Source organism: Littorina saxatilis, linkage group LG2 (genome assembly GCF_037325665.1).
Source record: "Littorina saxatilis isolate snail1 linkage group LG2, US_GU_Lsax_2.0, whole genome shotgun sequence".
NCBI classification, from domain to species: domain Eukaryota; kingdom Metazoa; phylum Mollusca; class Gastropoda; order Littorinimorpha; family Littorinidae; genus Littorina; species Littorina saxatilis.
In genome coordinates, this window is record NC_090246.1 from 45,678,619 (window position 1) to 45,697,481 (window position 18,863).

At 41.3% G+C, this 18,863-nt stretch overlaps 1 protein-coding gene across 3 annotated transcripts in view; it reads left to right on the forward strand.

Annotated features, from left to right (window-relative positions):
- Positions 1-3,404: 3,404 nt before the first annotated feature.
- Positions 3,405-18,863, forward strand: part of LOC138959075 (leukocyte receptor cluster member 8-like) — a 33,217-nt gene continuing 17,758 nt past the window's right edge. For 2 of the 3 annotated variants that reach the window (XM_070330423.1, XM_070330422.1), the window contains exons 1-10: positions 3,405-3,563; positions 6,740-7,033; positions 7,545-7,626; positions 8,718-8,877; positions 9,229-9,448; positions 9,929-9,970; positions 14,376-14,519; positions 16,544-16,966; positions 17,218-17,418; positions 17,883-18,021. In XM_070330423.1, the coding sequence (XP_070186524.1) occupies positions 3,535-3,563; positions 6,740-7,033; positions 7,545-7,626; positions 8,718-8,877; positions 9,229-9,448; positions 9,929-9,970; positions 14,376-14,519; positions 16,544-16,966; positions 17,218-17,418; positions 17,883-18,021 (1,734 nt within the window). In that variant the 5' untranslated portion in view covers positions 3,405-3,534. The remainder of the gene's footprint in view (positions 3,564-6,739; positions 7,034-7,544; positions 7,627-8,717; positions 8,878-9,228; positions 9,449-9,928; positions 9,971-14,375; positions 14,520-16,543; positions 16,967-17,217; positions 17,419-17,882; positions 18,022-18,863) is intronic. The other variant, XM_070330424.1, reaches the window with a different exon arrangement.

The window sequence follows — 18,863 nt, forward strand, 5'->3', positions numbered from 1 at the left end:
TTTGGTTTACCTTGCTTCAAGGTCAAGGTCACAGGAGCTCTTCAAAGTTGGATTGTATACATATTTTGAAGTGACCTTGACCCTGAACTATGGAAGATAACTGTTTCAAACTTAAAAATTATGTGGGGCACATGTTATGCTTTCATCAGGAGACATATTTGGTCACATATGATCAAGGTCAAGGTCACTTTGACCCTTATGAAATGTGACCAAAATAAGGTAGTGAACCACTAAAAGTGACCATATCTCATGGTAGAAAGAGCCAATAAGTAGAGGTTACATGCCGAGTCTCAGTGATTATCAAAAATAATGGTCGAAGTTAGCGGATCATGAAAAATGCGAGCTTTAGCGAGCTTTTTCATGACCGCGAACTGAGACCATTATTTTTGATAATCACTGAGACGAGGTGTGTAACCTCTTTATTCCTCCTTTCTTCAGTTATTCAAAGAAAAGAGGAGTTTTTTTGCGAAAGTTTGATCGAATCCTATTCTCTCAACCAGTCAACCTGCGCAGGCGATCGATTAATGCGCGGTTGTATAGTTCCGTGCAAATCATTCCATTCTGTTAACATTTCTTGTCAGTTTTCCTATTTTGGGCTAAAATCAAGTACACAGATATGCTGTTATTCTGCTGTGGCGGCAAAGGCAGATATTGTGTGTTCTGTATATGTTTTGGTATCGCTTAGAAAAATGTTTTTTCGTCAAATGGGACTAGCAGACGAACTTTTGCACCCGTGTTCCAACGTTAAAAACTGTATGAAGTTCAGTTTTCTGGGGAAAATAGTGTATGAAACCCCTTTATGTTGTTTAAATTGATGAGATGTGTGCATTTGGTTGCGTGTGATCTGTTTATTAAATGAAATATTGTTGAAAACTGACCGTCGGATTGCAGTCTGTTGTCGAAGGAACTGAGTGAAAAGAAGGGGAACTACTCTTGTCGCTAGACAAAGTATGAGTTACTTGCCTTGGGAAATTGCTTGTGATGAACGGCTTGACGGCACGGCAGATGAGATTCAGAAAACAACCGAACTCATGGATTTTATATGGAGATTCATGTGTTCAGGCCTGTAGTTGTTAATTTAAATGCGGTATGTTTGTATTGTTTGCTCCAGAGATGTATACTTCGTACATTAGAGCGTTCGGAACTTTTCAGTCGCAAAAAGTAGTTCCGAAACAGAACAACCTCTCAACCCATTGCACTATCGAGGATTCAGGCTGTTGCTGGGTCGTTATTTGTTTGGTTGCTGGGTCATTATCGAAAAATAACTACCCCTACAAGTTTACAGAGGTAAAGAAGCAGAGGGGGGAATAAGCACCATTGTACTTCCTATGTCTTGAATTAACAGCTTTGTGTTGCATGACCTTGGATGACCTTGACCTTGGGTCAAGGTCACATGTATTTTGGTAGGAAAAATGTGTAAAGCAGTTCTTAGTGTATGATGTCATTGCTAGGTTTAGCTGAAGGTCAAGGTCATGTAAAGGTCAAGGTCAAGCATGTGAGTCGTATGGGCTTTGCCCTTCTTGTTAACAAAATTATCATCAGGCTCATCATCATTTTCGTTTTTGACTCACATGCGAAGCAAAAGTGAGTCTATGTACTCACCCGAGTCGTCCGTCCGTCCGTCCGGACGTCCGTCCGGAAAACTTTAACGTTGGATATTTCTTGGACACTATTCAGTCTATCAGTACCAAATTTGGCAAGATGGTGTATGATGACAAGGCCCCAAAAAACATACATAGCATCTTGACCTTGCTTCAAGGTCAAGGTCGCAGGGGCCATAAATGTTGTCTAAAAAACAGCTATTTTTCACATTTTTCCCATTTTCTCTGAAGTTTTTGAGATTCAATACCTCACCTATATATGATATATAGGGCAAAGTAAGCCCCATCTTTTGATACCAGTTTGGTTTACCTTGCTTCAAGGTCAAGGTCACAGGAGCTCTTCAAAGTTGGATTGTATACATATTTTGAAGTGACCTTGACCCTGAACTATGGAAGATAACTGTTTCAAACTTAAAAATTATGTGGGGCACATGTTATGCTTTCATCATGAGACACATTTGGTCACATATGATCAAGGTCAAGGTCACTTTGACCCTTATGAAATGTGACCAAAATAAGGTAGTGAACCACTAAAAGTGACCATATCTCATGGTGGAAAGAGCCAATAAGCACCATTGTACTTCCTATGTCTTGAATTAACAGCTTTGTGTTGCATGACCTTGGATGACCTTGACCTTGGGTCAAGGTCACATGTATTTTGGCAGGAAAAATGTGTAAAGCAGTTCTTAGTGTATGATGTCATTGCTAGGTTTAGTTATGTGACCTCATGTCAAGGTCAAGCATGTGAGTCGTATGGGCTTTGCCCTTCTTGTTGTTTTTGTTTTTCAAACGGAATGAAACCTGTGCCATCGCAAACGCTCTGCCCATTGAATTGGTGTGTGCTGACTACTGACCTGATCAAATACATCTATAGGTGTGGTGGGGTGGGTGCAAAACAATCAGGTAGTCGACAAATAGATACTTGATCATGTGACAATTCAACATTGTCTGCTTGAACTATAGGATCAAATTCACTAAGTTCTTTTTCAGTCGGGTTGAACTGAGGAAAGGTCTTTCTTTTTTCTGTTCCTGTTTCTTTTTCTTTTCCGTCGATGTACTGGACGAGGTTTTTGTTGGTTACGACTTTGAACAGCGTTATAGTTACAAGATAAAAGTTTGTTAGATCCAATTCAGTTCTCCCGAGAGTTGTAGTGGTTCTTCAGTTGATGCTCTACCTGCAGATGTTTCAGTTTATCAGACAGACGATTCTCATTTTCAATCAAAATAGGTTGACAGTAATCATACACATCTTGTAAAAGTTTAGTTGTAGATTTTTGTCCAATAGAGTTAGTCAACACTTCACGTTCTCCCTTAAATAATGTAGTCTGTGAACAGGCTGACACACTTCTCTGCACTTCCGGGCCAACAATAATGAATCCAGAAATGATTATATATTATATATATATATATATATATGCGTGAGTGCACAGGCGGAAGGTATCGTTCACTGGACCACCACTATCATAATAAGACTACTAGTAGTAAGTTATTATGATTGTGGTGGTCCAGTGAACGATACCTTCCGCCCGTGTGGTCAGTGTCACTGTCAGTGTGTGTGTGTTTGTGCGGTCAGTGTGTGTGCACGCCTGTGGTGTGTGTCAGTGTGTGTGTGTGATTTCGCTGCGTTCTGTGTTTGCTTAAAAGCCCCATGAACCTAAAGCCGTTAGAAAACCTTGAAAACTTGTTTTGCTACCAATGTTGAAAGTAATACATGACTGTACTGCTGTGTGTTCACCCCGGCTAGTATATCAAGGGACAGCACCCATATCGTCTCTTCGAAGCGTTATGGAGTAAGCGCTTAGCTTAACTTCCCCTTACAGAGGGCGTTGGTGTCTTCAATTTGACGTCACATTATTGGTTGCATACTGTGGGATCCTTGACGGACAGACAGATCGCTTGTTTGTGGGATATTGCTTTTGTACTTTTACTGAGTATGGCTGCTGTTGCCGATATTGCGTCATGGTACGTTGCTGAACTTGACGATTCCTATATTTTGAACTTAAAATGCGCCAGAATCAGAGTTCTGTGTTTTCGAATGTTGGTCTCCGCTGCAAAATGGCTGCCAGTTTCTATTTATATTACCCCCCATACTAATGAAAAACAGTGATTCATTTCGAATGATCTGAACGGATTTATAGGTTCGAGCAGTTTTATGTATAGGGAAAGATAGGTTTTAAGTTTGTAATCTGTATCTGCACTTTCTATGCACCGATGTGTGGGTCATGGCTGATCAGCGATTTACTCAAATTAGCCTACTGATATGTGCGCCATGCCCGATGTTAAGTTGCCCACCTCACACTCCGTCACTCACACAGTAACAGTGAGTTACAACTTACACACCAAGTTTAAATCAAGAATGCTTGGGAAAAAAATACACACATAGAGCATGAGCAAATGCAAGTACAAGGCCCAAGGATAGTTTACTTTTACACAGTTTTAGTTTTACGGTTTGTGTTACTGTGTACAACTTACAAGTTCTATAGTTCTACAAGTGCAACAACCTGAACAAGCCGAGGCCTTGAGTTGTACAAAGGACTGGAAAAGAAAAAGAAAGAAGGCATTACTGCCAGAAGTTACTTATAGTAAGACTAGTAAGCGTAAAATTACATACAGTATGTCATTCTGATCAGTCATCGCTCAACGGCTATCGCCAGTTATCTCTCTGACCGGACGCTACAGTCCTACGCGAATCTATCAAAATAAGAATACAGAGTTATCTCCCATATGTTTTTCGCGAGCACTGATCTAAATTTGAGATCAGTGTTCGCGAGACGAAAATGATTGCAGATTGGCCGACTTCGACAGTGATCTCCGTTCTGTTCTTCACAGTTATGATAAAGACATCGTTCTAAGGTCAAAACAAGTCTAAATTTTGGGACTGCTGCCGGAAGGAGACCGTAATATATGGTTTCATCACTATCAACTGGTTACAGAAAAAATCGTCTGCTCCAGTGAGCGCCGAAACCAAACGGTGATTATCACGTGACACTTTTGCCATATTTAGAGTTGTTTGCACACCGCGAAAAATAGCTCGCTTGAAACTGTCTTACATATCAATTCCTTTCTAATTTAAAAATTACAAAACACCATGAAAAATCAATATCGACGATCGTGAATCTGCTTAAATATCAATAATACATTCCAAAAAGCTCTAAATATGTATTAAAAAAAAAAATCGGTTTCCTTGCCAGACAAGGAAACTCAAGGCATCCTGTCAGGGAGAGAATGAGCCGAACTCATTTTGACCTGAGGTCAGGATGACAGTATGTATAATGTTACTGTATCAGTACAGGGTTCCACACAACCCCAAAAGTCAAGGGTATTCATACCCTTTCAGGCAAAAAGTAAAGGGTTTATATATATATACCCCTTCCAGATTTATCACAGGGTATGACTATGAGTGACAATCGGTGTATCCATGAAATGTCATTTTTTTCCCATATGATTGCCTGTCTGGTAGTAATCACCTTTACCATTTTGACGTTGTGACAATACATGTATATAGTGTATCAATGCATTCAAGTCTTTTTTTCTTTCTTTTTTACTTCAATGGATACCTCTTTTTCTATTATGTCGCGAGTTTTCGTGTAATTTTCTTTGGATTGTAAGATTAAAATGATGAACTGTCTGAATTGATGAATGTTTCTTTGAAAGTTTACTCAGCTGTGCTTACATTCATTCAAGAACACAATCACAAAGACTGCAGCAGAAAGAGAAACAAAGAATTACAGAATGAAACCAACTGTATTAACTTCAAAAACCAGCATCATCATCATTATGACTTGTGATTAAATCTTATCAGTAAACAGCACAACTGACTAGAATAGACTGTCTTTGCACCTACTTCAATAAACCATCATTATCACCATTTACAACAAGCAACACGAATATCAAGACTGACTAGACTGTCCGAGATCCTTATGACCATCTCCATCACCTCTAGACCTGACGCCAAAGTCAAACTGTGAAAAACAAGGGCCAATGCAGTTACTCCATTTTTTTTCTCAAGCGACAGCACCGGATAGGCTAAAGCGAACAGTGCCATCGAGATGATCAGTTTAAAGATATTGCGCAGTTTGAGGACAAGGGAGGCAACCTCTGCTTCACGGCAGTGTCGACAGAGGAGTGGCACGAACACGGCGTGTACTTTAGTGGTCTCAGTAGAGCAGGCGGCCTGTGTGCTGTTGCTTGTAAACTAGCAAAGGCAATACTCTTTCACTTTTTTTCAGCGTTTGACTCGTACGTTTTTTGTACCTCTTTGGAAGAAAACAGTTACGTATTTATACCTCTTCAGAGAGCATCTCGTACGTGATTTGGAGGGTCAAAGGGTATTATACCCTTAATTCTACATGATGTGGAACCCTGCAGTATCACTATCAGTATACAATCACTGATTCAGTGAGTCCCCCTTACCTCACAAATGTCTTCGTTTGTCTGATTGAGCAAAGTAAGGCAGATGGGGTTTATGTTGACCAAAGGTGAGTGGATTTTCTGTAGGTGTGTCTCTGTATACAGGGAATACACCTGGGTGCATTTCCTGTAGGGTGACGCCGATCTAACTGAAAGTGAAAGTCTCGTCATGCTTAGTGACATCGGTAGAAATGAATTTGATGTTTTTCTATCTTTTGGGGTATTTCTTAGTCACTTCAACCTTAGGAGAGTGAATGTGAAACTGAAAGCGATTCATTGGATGAGATTGAGAGTACCACTACCAGCGATGAAAACAGAATACCTGAGAATTTCCTCCTGCGCTGTCAGTTTCACTTTCAGAGGAAAATGAAAATGTAAAGCCTCCATCGGAATCGACGAAGACTAAGGATAGGATTTGTGACTGCAAACGTTGATGCCGGAAAGGAGAATAAAATTCTAAAAGATTATCCAGTCAAACCGCCATTTTGGAAGGGGAAGTAAAGCTAAGGTAATTCAAATCAGTTTACACTTACAGAAGTCATGCGCTTGGCGCGACACTGAGTGGAATCCTACTTTCCTACAGGAATACACCCGGGTGTATGCCCAGGTGCAAAAACACCTACGGGAAATGCACCTACTTGGAATCCACCCACGTTTGGTCGATATAGACCCCTTCAGCCAAAGAAAGCTTCATTTAATATTAAAAACAAACCCTGTAATTGTTTCAGGCCTTTACCTTCGGACGGCCCTTTAGAACCCAGGCCAGAATGGGAGAAGGCAAGAAAGGCACTGGAAGCTGTTCAGAGCACATCAGGGGGAAAAGGCAACACAAAGAAGGCGCAGGAAAATGGAAATGCTGGGGACCTACCAGCAGGACCACCCCCACCACCTCCTCCTGGACCACCCCCACCCCCCGGTCCACCCCCGCCACCACCACCTGATCATGGACATGGAGGCCCAGGGGTGTATGGATATTTCCCACCACCTTCTCCTCACGACATGTACAACAGCTATGGATACCCGTCAGTATTTCAGTTACTCATTTAGTGATTTGCTGTGCTAGTTGTTTAACTTGCTGGATTTGTTAAATGTGTGTACCCTTTATTATGATGAAATATTTTATAGACTTGTGTAATAGTGAATTATTGAGGATGATCACTGCGCACTGTTTTGATCTTTTGGCAGATATCTACGTCTTATTGTTTATATTAAACTTAAAACCAGCATTTTTCAGACATGAGAAGAGATTATTGTACATGTACGTAATCTAGGACTTCTCTAATTACTACATTTTGTCGATTTTTAAAATTGTTGTTTAGGTTTTTCCAAGCTTTTAAACTGGATTTGTTTTACAAGTACAACTTATGATACATTCAGAATCTGAGTACACAATAATGAACTATACTTGACCCAAAAATTTTTTTGAGAAATGTATACTATAACTATAGAGAACACAAAATAGAATGCTGTGTAGAATAAAACTGTTTTGAACATCAGCTTTGTGTTTTATTATTGGTCTTCTTTACTTCCAAGGTTCAGCTATGGATATCAGCAAGACTATGGCATGCGGCCTCCCCCTGGTCCAAGGCCCAATATGCCACCATATGATGATAGGGTGAGCTCCAAGATGCAGTTAGATTCAACTTAAAATCAACTGGAGATCCTGCCTAAATAGATAATGTAGAGATTGCAGGTTGGATATTGAGAATCGAATCAGGACCATAGATAATGTAGATATTGCAAGATAGGTTTTGAATTTCAATTGCAGTTTTCTTAGGAATGAGTAGTGTAAGCCCTGCGTGGACCAAAAAATTAAAGGCATATTAACTCGATGAATATACACGCTAATTGCTTTACCAACAGCTGGAGACATGCTAAATTAAGTTCCCTGCAAAATATTGTGGTCTAGGACCCCTTAAATGTTGAGATATTTGAATTTTTATTTTGATCTAGATCGTCCTATTTATAGATTTGCCAACAGAGGGAACGTTGACGCAAGGGAAATAACTCCGCGTCTTTGTTGACATCCTCACTTTTTCAGAGGCTAGAACAAGCTGTAATGCATGTATATGGTCCGCGCATTGCGACATATCGTCATTATATGGCCTTATGATGCATTTGACATCGATTGTGGGCAAACTACACTTTGTAAACACGGGAGCACGTACATATGCCTTTAACATTGAGGTTATCTCGGATGTTTTTGAAGCTAGAGCTTTGAAACTTTGCACACTTCTAGGGTTTAATGATCTCCCTAGTCACATTTTGGGGTCACAGCGGGGTGGTGTTCGGTTCATTAAAACTTCAGGATTTCTCTTATGGTTTTGAAGCAAGAGCCTCCTAATTTCACATAATTGCAGATTTGGATTATCTACAGACATGGCACACATTTGCCTTTTTTCGTCATATTTCAAGGTCACAGCATGAATGTTTGCTGCAGAAGATCTATCACTACTTGTTTTTGAAGCAAGATCTTTGTAACGTCGCGCACTTCCAGGGTTAGATGTCCACGGCTAGGCAGGGCAGTGTCGATTCTGGTTGATGCTGGTCAAGGTAACCGTTCGGTTGAGTTCAAGACAATAACTTGAATAAGAAGAAAACTTTCTTGATTGTTCACAGAGCTAGAGCAGCAGATAATTTCTTTTTTTATTTATATTACACATAACGAGGGTGAGTCACACAGGCATTTGTTTTGGTTGTTTTCAGGGTTATGGGCCACCTCCAATGCGTCCAGGTATGATGCCGGGTTATGACATGGGTCCCCCACGCGCTGGTGGTATGGAGAGACCACCCCACCCAGATATGCCCCAAAGGGATAACCCACCTTTTGGCAACCAAGACCAACATGGGCCAAGGTTTGGACAAAGTAAGTTAAAGTAGAGTTCAAAGTGAGTCAGATTTGATGATTGGTTCCAGTTATGAGTTAGATAATCAAAGTTCATAGCTCCCCTTCATATTGTGTTAACTGCTGTATAACTTGCCCAAACAGAATAAGATAAGGGTGGGCAATGAAATGTGACAAAGTCAGCTTGTTATGGAATTTTTATTTGACAAAACAGTGATCATCATCTATGTGTAGTAGGATAGAGTGAGTAGTGACATTATAGCTTGTCAGTGCTCTGCTCTTTATGTGTGAGGACATAAGTGTTGTTTACGTCATTAAGCGTTTCATGAAGATCAGAAGTGTATGTTGCTAAATGTTTGTGTGTCTTGTCAGGTCCTGGTGCGGGTGGCATTCGTTTCCAGATCCCCAAGAGGAATAAAAACATGAACCAAGGTCCACCTTACAACCCCAGTCCCCACAACAGAGGTAGAGGACGTCCACCCATGGGATTACCGCCTACACAGAGCAGGCCTCTGGGCGGCAAACGTCCACTCCCCTCAGAGAGCCCTAAGGAGAACAGTGCCAGTGCCGGGTCCTCCAATGATGAAAACAGGTAAGGTCCATACAGGAGCCTGGTAAGGCGTCCGCCCCGTGATCGGGAGGTCGTGGGTTCGAACCCCGGCCGGGTCATACCAAAGACTTTAAAATTGGCAATCTAGTGGCTGCTCCGCCTGGCGTCTGGCATTATGGGGTTAGTGCTAGGACTGGTTGGTCCGGTGTCAGAATAATGTGACTGGGTGAGACATGAAGCCTGTGCTGCGACTTCTGTCTTGTGTGTGGCGCACGTTATATGTCAAAGCAGCACCGCCCTGATATGGCCCTTCGTGGTCGGCTGGGCGTTAAGCAAACAAACAAACCATACAGGAGCCTGTAAATGTATGCTTCTGTTAAAGGTAACTTGTGTAGAGTTTCTCTGGTTAGGGTTACCTTACCAATAACTGCTTTCTTTCAATATTTAACTGTTTACATGCATATGTTCGACTTTTCTGATTGTTTTTTGCTCATTCATTAAAAAAATATCTTTCGTTTTCAGACCAGAAAACAAAGTCTCTGGAGAATGGCCACCATCTCTTAAGTAAGTTTCCTCCTCTTTATATTTTTCCAAATTGTTACCCTGTTGTGAGTAATTAGAAATGTAAAGCTGTAGTAAGTCTAATTGGTAAAATCTATTCAAAGATGGATATCTTGCAGGGGTGTTGCTAGACATTTTCATGTTGGGACTTTTGTCCGAAACTGTCAGAAAGCTTTAGGACATTTTGAAACATTTCGGCTATTATTTTGGCTCATCGAAAGTCACCGCAACATTGAAGCACAAGAGGGGAACACCAATACAATCATTGTCTTAGGAACACAGAACATATGTTGCATACTGCAACTGAAACAATCAGCTTTGCTTATTTAACTAAAACAGACACCAATTCTCTGAAACTTTTTCAAACCTTTAGCTTTAATTTCTTGAAAGTAAAACAATAAAACTCTTCCAATCTTGTGCAAATCTTGACAAGCCTTGGGAAACATGACTGGTAAAACACCAATAAAACATAAATACACTGTCACATAACATTGTGACTGATTCTATCAAAGTAGACTAGAAAAAAAATGAGAATGGCAGAACACCAGTAAAACGAAACCACAATTTGGAGGACGCTTTTCATTCTCTGGCTCAGCAGATTTCAATTCGCGGTGACTGTCGTCTGCTATGTCATCTGCTTCGATCGACTCGACAACACTACAGCAGTCCCTGCAATGTACGGCCCCCGGCGTGAGCGGCCACCAGACATGTACGGACACATTTCCTCGGCACGGAGTGTTTTTCTTCTATATTTGCCCCCCCCTTAAACGGACACCTGCAAAACGTGGACATGGACACTAATTTTCGGTCCCAACAGCAGGTCATACCTGCAAAGTACGGACAGACCATCTCAAATTTTCACCACACCAAAATCGATAACAGAGCTGTCCGGCTCTTGGTACAAAGGTCACAGCCGCAAAGGCGGGATGACAGTCTGTTAACTTGGGTGCAGTGTATCTACCCATCAGGAGGGGGTTAATTTGGGTCAGGAGTGGAGTACACGCACTTTCTTGCTTTCAAATGCGAAGATACCAACATAAAACTGCACTATGCTCTTTATTCTTGTCTGTTGGACGTAAGCAACAGAAGCAACAGTCGATGAAGGCCCTCCGAGAAAGAGAGAGAAAAATCGGCCATCATTCTCAGCATCGCGTGTCTGTGTGTAACCTCTTTCATTGACAAGATACTCTTGTTTCCCCGCAGCCTTGACCAGTGAGTCGGTTACCTAATCTGTGAATCCTTCAGTTGTGTTGCTTTGTCAAAAGTTAGACACAGTCAACTGGTTTTGCTCAGTTAGCCGGTGACACCTCTCTGGCCACAGCACCAAACAGTACATGGAGGGAGTGAGAGAGAGAGGGGGGGAGAGGGGGTAGCTGGCAAAACTCAGTGGGGTGTCTGGTGTCACGGCATGTCAGCAGGAAGAGCATTGGAGAGAAATAGAGAGGTGTTCTCTTCCAAACAATTTCCAAGGATCAGTTGTCAGGGCTTAGGGTAACTCAGTGAGGGAGAGTGAGAGCTGTGTTGTGTACAGTGTATTTCTGACTGAAGAGTGAAAAGTCACTGCTACAAGATCGGCATGCAGTCAATAAATCCAGACAAGAAGAATGATTATGACATGCGGCTCTGTCTGCTGGTTTTTATTGACTCACATGCGAAGCAAAAGTGAGTCTATGTACTCACCCGAGTCGTCCGTCCGTCCGTCCCGGCGTCCGTCCGTCCGGAAAACTTTAACGTTGGATATTTCTTGGACACTATTCAGTCTATCAGTACCAAATTTGGCAAGATGGTGTATGATGACAAGGCCCCAAAAAACATACATAGCATCTTGACCTTGCTTCAAGGTCAAGGTCGCAGGGGCCATAAATGTTGTCTAAAAACAGCTATTTTTCACATTTTTCCCATTTTCTCTGAAGTTTTTGAGATTTAATACCTCACCTATATATGATATATAGGGCAAAGTAAGCCCCATCTTTTGATACCAGTTTGGTTTACCTTGCTTCAAGGTCAAGGTCACAGGAGCTCTTCAAAGTTGGATTGTATACATATTTTGAAGTGACCTTGACCCTGAACTATGGAAGATAACTGTTTCAAACTTAAAAATTATGTGGGGCACATGTTATGCTTTCATCATGAGACACATTTGGTCACATATGGTCAAGGTCACTTTGACCCTTATGAAATGTGACCAAAATAAGGTAGTGAACCACTAAAAGTGACCATATCTCATGGTAGAAAGAGCCAATAAGCACCATTGTACTTCCTATGTCTTGAATTAACAGCTTTGTGTTGCATGACCTTGACCTTGTCAAGGTCACATGTATTTTGGCAGGAAAAATGTGTAAAGCAGTTCTTAGTGTATGATGTCATTGCTAGGTTTAGCTGAAGGTCAAGGTCATGTAAAGGTCAAGGTCAAGCATGTGAGTCGTATGGGCTTTGCCCTTCTTGTTCAAACTGGTTTTCAACGCTTATTCTCACAAAGCATCTGCACACGTGCCTCTGTGCTGTGTTTGTGTGGCTGCTTTCGTATGATGTCAGTGCATGGTGAGTGCGTTCACTGCCTTGAGGATTTATTTTATCTTCTTTTCAACACCATTCATACAAATCATTTTTTGCAGAACGTTTAACAAAATATTAGGAGTTGGATGTTATCGTTTAGTAGCCACAAGAAGTGGTTAGCATAGTCTCAAAACATGTGTGTGTGTCTCTGTGTGAGTGTATGGGGGAGGGGGTGGTGTGGTCACCCCTCCCGTGACCGGCCACCTGCAATGTACGGACAGGTTTGCTATGGCCCAAGGGTGTCCGTTCATGAGAGGGACTGCTGTACTACCACTCACACTGACACTGTCCACATTCGCGGTGTTGCTGTCATTTTGTCCAGAATCACCTACCTTGGCGACGGGTAGCAAACCTTGGCCACTGATCAATTTATTTATTTTTTATTTTTTGGTCGCGACATGCTGTTCAAATCCAAATCGAAAGCACTGACTGATACACTATCGCGGACGCAAACGCTGAGAGTTTGGTTTCCCTTGTCGAAGGGAAACCATTCTGGCAGCTTTAATTTTCGTCAATGGCTTCCTTTCAAAATATTGATGTTTCGTTTTTGACTCACATGCGAAGCAAAAGTGAGTCTATGTACTCACCCGAGTCGTCCGTCCGGACGTCCGGAAAACTTTAACGTTGGATATTTCTTGGACACTATTCAGTCTATCAGTACCAAATTTGGCAAGATGGTGTATGATGACAAGGCCCCAAAAAACATACATAGCATCTTGACCTTGCTTCAAGGTCAAGGTCGCAGGGGCCATAAATGTTGCCTAAAAAACAGCTATTTTTTACATTTTTCCCATTTTCTCTGAAGTTTTTGAGATTCAATACCTCACCTATATATGATATATAGGGCAAAGTAAGCCCCATCTTTTGATACCAGTTTGGTTTACCTTGCTTCAAGGTCAAGGTCACAGGAGCTCTTCAAAGTTGGATTGTATACATATTTTGAAGTGACCTTGACCCTGAACTATGGAAGATAACTGTTTCTAACTTAAAAATTATGTGGGGCACATGTTATGCTTTCATCATGAGACACATTTGGTCACATATGATCAAGGTCAAGGTCACTTTGACCCTTATGAAATGTGACCAAAATAAGGTAGTGAACCACTAAAAGTGACCATATCTCATGGTAGAAAGAGCCAATAAGCACCATTGTACTTCCTATGTCTTGAATTAACAGCTTTGTGTTGCATGACCTTGGATGACCTTGACCTTGGGTCAAGGTCACATGTATTTTGGTAGGAAAAATGTGTAAAGCAGTTCTTAGTGTATGATGTCATTGCTAGGTTTAGTTATTTGACCATGTCAAGGTCAAGCATGTGAGTCGTATGGGCTTTGCCCTTCTTGTTAGTATTTGTGAAGAAAATAAACGCCAGTCAGTTGACTAAGTACATCGGCAGCAATTTTAGCAATCAAAGCCTGACCAATAAAAAAAACCCTGGACAAACCATGGCCGATTCAGACGAATACTCTTCGGACATTTGGCCGATAAGGACATAAAAGTTTCGGCCAAAGTATTAAAAAATCCAAACGACACCCCTGTCTTCGTGCAGCATAACAGCATGTTTGAAGATCAACTAGTCGTTTGTTATTTTCATGTTTTTAAACAAGGTATGAAGAATTAGCATGCTTTCTCAAAGTTCACAAAATCAGGGAGCTGATAATCTCCCTTTTCTTTAGCCGAAAGTTTAAAAAAAAGATACAGAGCAAAGGTTCACGAGTGTTATCCAAAGTTCAAATCTGTAGGTGTTTTTGTGTGTGGTGTTTTTAGGTGTAAAACATCTTTTGTTAATTGTGGATGGTAGCATTTTTTTCAGAAGTATACTATAAAGAAAGCTTCTGGTGACTGTTTCAGGGAATATGTGCAGAGAGCCTTTGCATCAGTGAGCAATGAAATGGAAAAGGATCGTGTCGAGGCGGCTTTGAAGGAAAAGATTGAGCAATCATTCAAAGAAAACTCTGCATTGACCAAGGACTGGTCCAAAGAGCCTCTGCCTCTGTAAGTTGTTAGATTTGTTGTGTTATCTGCCTTCTGTTACAGAATTAAGAGTACGCCCTGGTATCTAGTTTTTATTTGCTGATGTCATTGCACTTTTATTTGTTGTTTGTCTGAACCAGACCAGTGCATATTAGGAGTATTTCTGTGATTCTTTTTGTAACAATAAATGTATGCACTTCCGGAAGACAAGGTGCACTTTCTGACAGATTTTTGTTTTGTCAGATTTTTCTGATAAAAGAAAAGAGATTTATTGGACAAGATCCTGTAGAAATGACACCACCTACAGTTTTGAGCGTGATCCTCATACGGGGCTAAATCAGGTTATTGCTGCCAACTGTTATGCTTTCAGTGTAGCATGCTAGTTGCTGTGTTTGAAGAGAAATTGCTACGCTGTTACACCAAACCTAAAATTGTTAAGCTCAAACAAATAATCAATCCTGTGAATCAATTCTGCATCTCACTCAGTGTAGCTGACAATATATTAATCATAAAACATTATGTACCCTGAAAAGTGGCAATGCAGAATCTCTAATAAGCTTTATGACGTTCATGTTTTCTAAATAAACTGTTTACAAATGTATATTTGTGCTTGAGGTAGTATAAATATGAATATATGCATACATTTTAGACAATCCTACACTTAACCTTTAGCACGCCAATGGCACCCGTGGTCGCCTATCATCAACTCTCTCCTGCAGCCAGCGGTGATGGAAATCGCCAAGATTAGGCTGTTTTGATTTGCATACAACCTTGACTTGTATTCGGTTTCAAAACGAGGCTCTCTATCTTCGTTGAAGCTGTTGAACGATTTTGGTCGTCTTTGAGCAACTTTTACGAAGTTTATGGGAAGAGTTAAAGTTCAACTCACAATGGAGGTGAACTCACAATGGAGGATGAAGGGTCTGAGAAGCTTTCAGACATCTTTCTCTATCAACATTCTGGCAATGAAATTGAATGTTTTAGGCCAGAAAAGTCTTCAACAAATAGGTGATGGTTAGGGATGTACATGTGGAGGGATCGAACTGTGATTTACTGAGTCTGACATCGATGACAAAAAGTGAGTGAAAAGAAGATATGTTGATGCCTGGCTCGTCGAGTTTTGGCCCGTCATGGAGATAGCAGTTCCGACCTACATCCGTCAGAAGGAGATTTATTTTCTTCTTGCTTTTCATGAAAAATATGGTTGATCTACTTTTCACATATCTGGTCATTTGAAAAAAAGAATCTAAGTGCGTATTATGTGTGTGCACAACGTGATGTGAATCATACAGAGAAGAAAAAAGTCACTCCTGCGTCTTCTGCTTTTAACTCTGGCCTTACGAAACGTTCATCTTACGACTTGTACTGGTCAACCGTGTCTTGTGAATCATACGATTTAGTGTATCATGTCTGCATCATGAGAAAGGTGCCCACTATCAGAGGACACCTCCCTTAAAAGGACACATTCTGAAGTCCCTTTGTCTATGATCACTACCAGTACCAAAATAAACATGTCATGACAGGCCACCTGCAATGTAGGAACACTTTTTGCTGGTCCCAAGACTGTCCTTTCATCACAGGTACCACTTTTGGTTTTTTAAGCAGACTCGTGTGCCTGACAGTTGAAACGAGCAAGTGAAGAATGCTGTTGTTTATTTATTTATTGTATTGTTAACTAACATACTGACAGACCAAACTACAAAGCATACACAGTGATTGCATGATCTTCATTATTGTAACCACATGCATAATTTCACATCAATGGTGATGTTCAAATGGAAGTTCTAGAGGTGTTATCATGTAGGCAGTGTCACGTTCAAAGTCAATCATAGAAAATAACTTGGCTGCAGGGGAGAGAATACAGAAAAATATGTGGAGTGCTAAAGGTTAAACACCATTTGCTACACTGACATTTAAAAAAAAATGTAACCTAAATTGTTACACTTGAGGCTTCGGCATGTCTGGTTTAGACATAAGTTGTTACAGTTTTAGTGAGAGGTATGATTTTACCCAAATGACGCTTTTTTTATTGAACGGTCTGTTAGCAGGACAAGCCCACCTCAGAGGCCAGAAGGCCCGCCTCGTTTCTTTGGGCAACAGAGTGGTCCCAGGTTCTCTGCTCCCACCAGGGGGCTTGGCCAGACAGGGGGAAGAGGAATGAATCGCAACAACAACAACACCCGCTTTAACATGCAAAATGGCAGTGGCCCACCACCACGTGGACCCCACCTCCCGTTTCCCCACAGCCAAGGCCCTTATCCCGGAATGGCTAACAACAAGACCCGCCCCACTCCCCAGAGTAGACCCTACAACAGGAATCGTGTGCCTACCTACCGCAGGTCATACAGTCGCTCTATGTCCCGCTCTTCATCTTCAAGTAGATCACGCTCTCGCTCATGGAGCAGGTCCAGGTCACGCTCAAGGTCACCACCTCGCTACAACAGACGCCAAATGCGCCAGCGAAGAAGGTGTGTGTCAATCGTTAAATCAGTTGCTTTTTGTTATGTTTGAGTTTCAGAGAACATCCTAGCTTCGCATTCACAGAGGTTTTTTTCAAAAGCTAAACTTTTGATGTTTGAAAAAATGTGCCGTGAGCTGATTTCCATTGTGTGTTTTTTGTCCCTTTACATTGTGAAGAACAGACATGTTTTTATTCTGATTTTGTTGAAATGCTGCATACAGTAAAATTATGCAAAACATGGGCCTGTCCTTTTTCCAGAAGTCGCAGTATGAGTTTGAGCCCATCCCCAAGCCCAGAACGTCAAATCACTCTGACTGGGCGTGGTAACCGGGGAAAGCAGAGGGGCAGGGGTCGTGGTCAAGGCAGGGGCAGAGGGAGAGGTCAGGGAGAGATCGACAGTGGAAATAAGCAGAGCACACCCAGCAAGCGGGGCAAGAAGAACCAACAACAGCAGAAAAAGTAAGTCAGTCCTGTCATTCACTTCTGTTGGCTGGAGCTTCCGGCTCCATAAAGTTAGGTGTTGCGTACACTTCTTCCAGAACAGCAATTTGACAGTAACATGCAAACGTTTGTGTAGTGTATTATTCTTTTATGCTCCTTGAGCAGTTTGCAATAGGTTAATTTCATAATTTGCCAGACTTCATGTAGGTTAAAGACGACTGAGTACGCTACTGCAAATTGCATTGCATACAGTTAGGATGTTGAAGCTTTCACATTTGCCAGATTTGTGGAAATGCAGCCCAACCAGATTTGAAAAGCACAGTTCTTTTGAAGAACCCATGAGCTGAATATCCAAAGTAGAGACTACACTGAAAAAGTTACACTGCAGGCTTTCATGAGCAGGAATTAATTACTTTTAATGATTATGACTTTAGGACAGAACTGTTTTGCAGTTTGTCATTTTATGTGTGGTTTGTGTTCAGGTTCAAGATGGAGTATGAGGACCCCCAGAAATCATTTCGCATGCAGATGAGGGCAGCCCGCTTCAGTGAGCACCTTGATCAGCCAACCAGCAACAAGAGAAAACAGACTCTTAACCTTACTGTTAATAACCTTATCATGGTAATGATTTTTCCTGCATTTATCTCTCTGCAACCCCCATCCCCCAACTCTCTCTCTCTCTCTCTCTCTCTCTCTCTCTCTCTCTCTCTCTCTCTCTCTCTCTCTCTCTCTCTCTCTCTCTCTCTCTCTAATTTTGTTGTACTATTGCTACATGTTCGATTGCTACCAGCTTGTATTTATAATTACCTGCATAGTATGCATTTGATTTTATGAATAACCACATATGTATGCTCTTCATGCCTCATCTTCATCATCATCATTATCATCATCATCATCATCGTCATCATCATCATCATCTTTATTATCACGTGCTGAAGTTTTCCGACCTCCTTTTGTTGGTTAACTTTTTAACTTTTTAATTTTAATTTTTGAGTCACTTGAGAAAAAGTGACTATGTAATCGGTCAGTGTTAGTCTGTCCGTCCGGCCGGCCGTCCGGCCGGCCGTCCGTAGACACCACCTTAACGTTGGACTTTTCTCGGAAACTATCAAAGCGATCGGGCTCATATTTTGTTTAGTCGTGACCTCCAATGACCTCTACACTTTAACGATGGTTTCGTTGACCTTTGACCTTTTTCAAGGTCACAGGTCAGCGTCAAAGGAAAAATTAGACATTTTATATCTTTGACAAAGTTCATCGGATGTGATTGAAACTTTGTAGGATTATTCTTTACATCAAAGTATTTACATCTGTAGCCTTTTACGAACGTTATCAGAAAAACAAGGGAGATAACTAGCCTTTTCTGTTCGGCAACACACAACTTAACGTTGGGCTTTTCTCGGAAACTATAAAAGTGACCGGGCTCAAATTTTATGTGAACGTGACTCATTGTGTTGTGAATA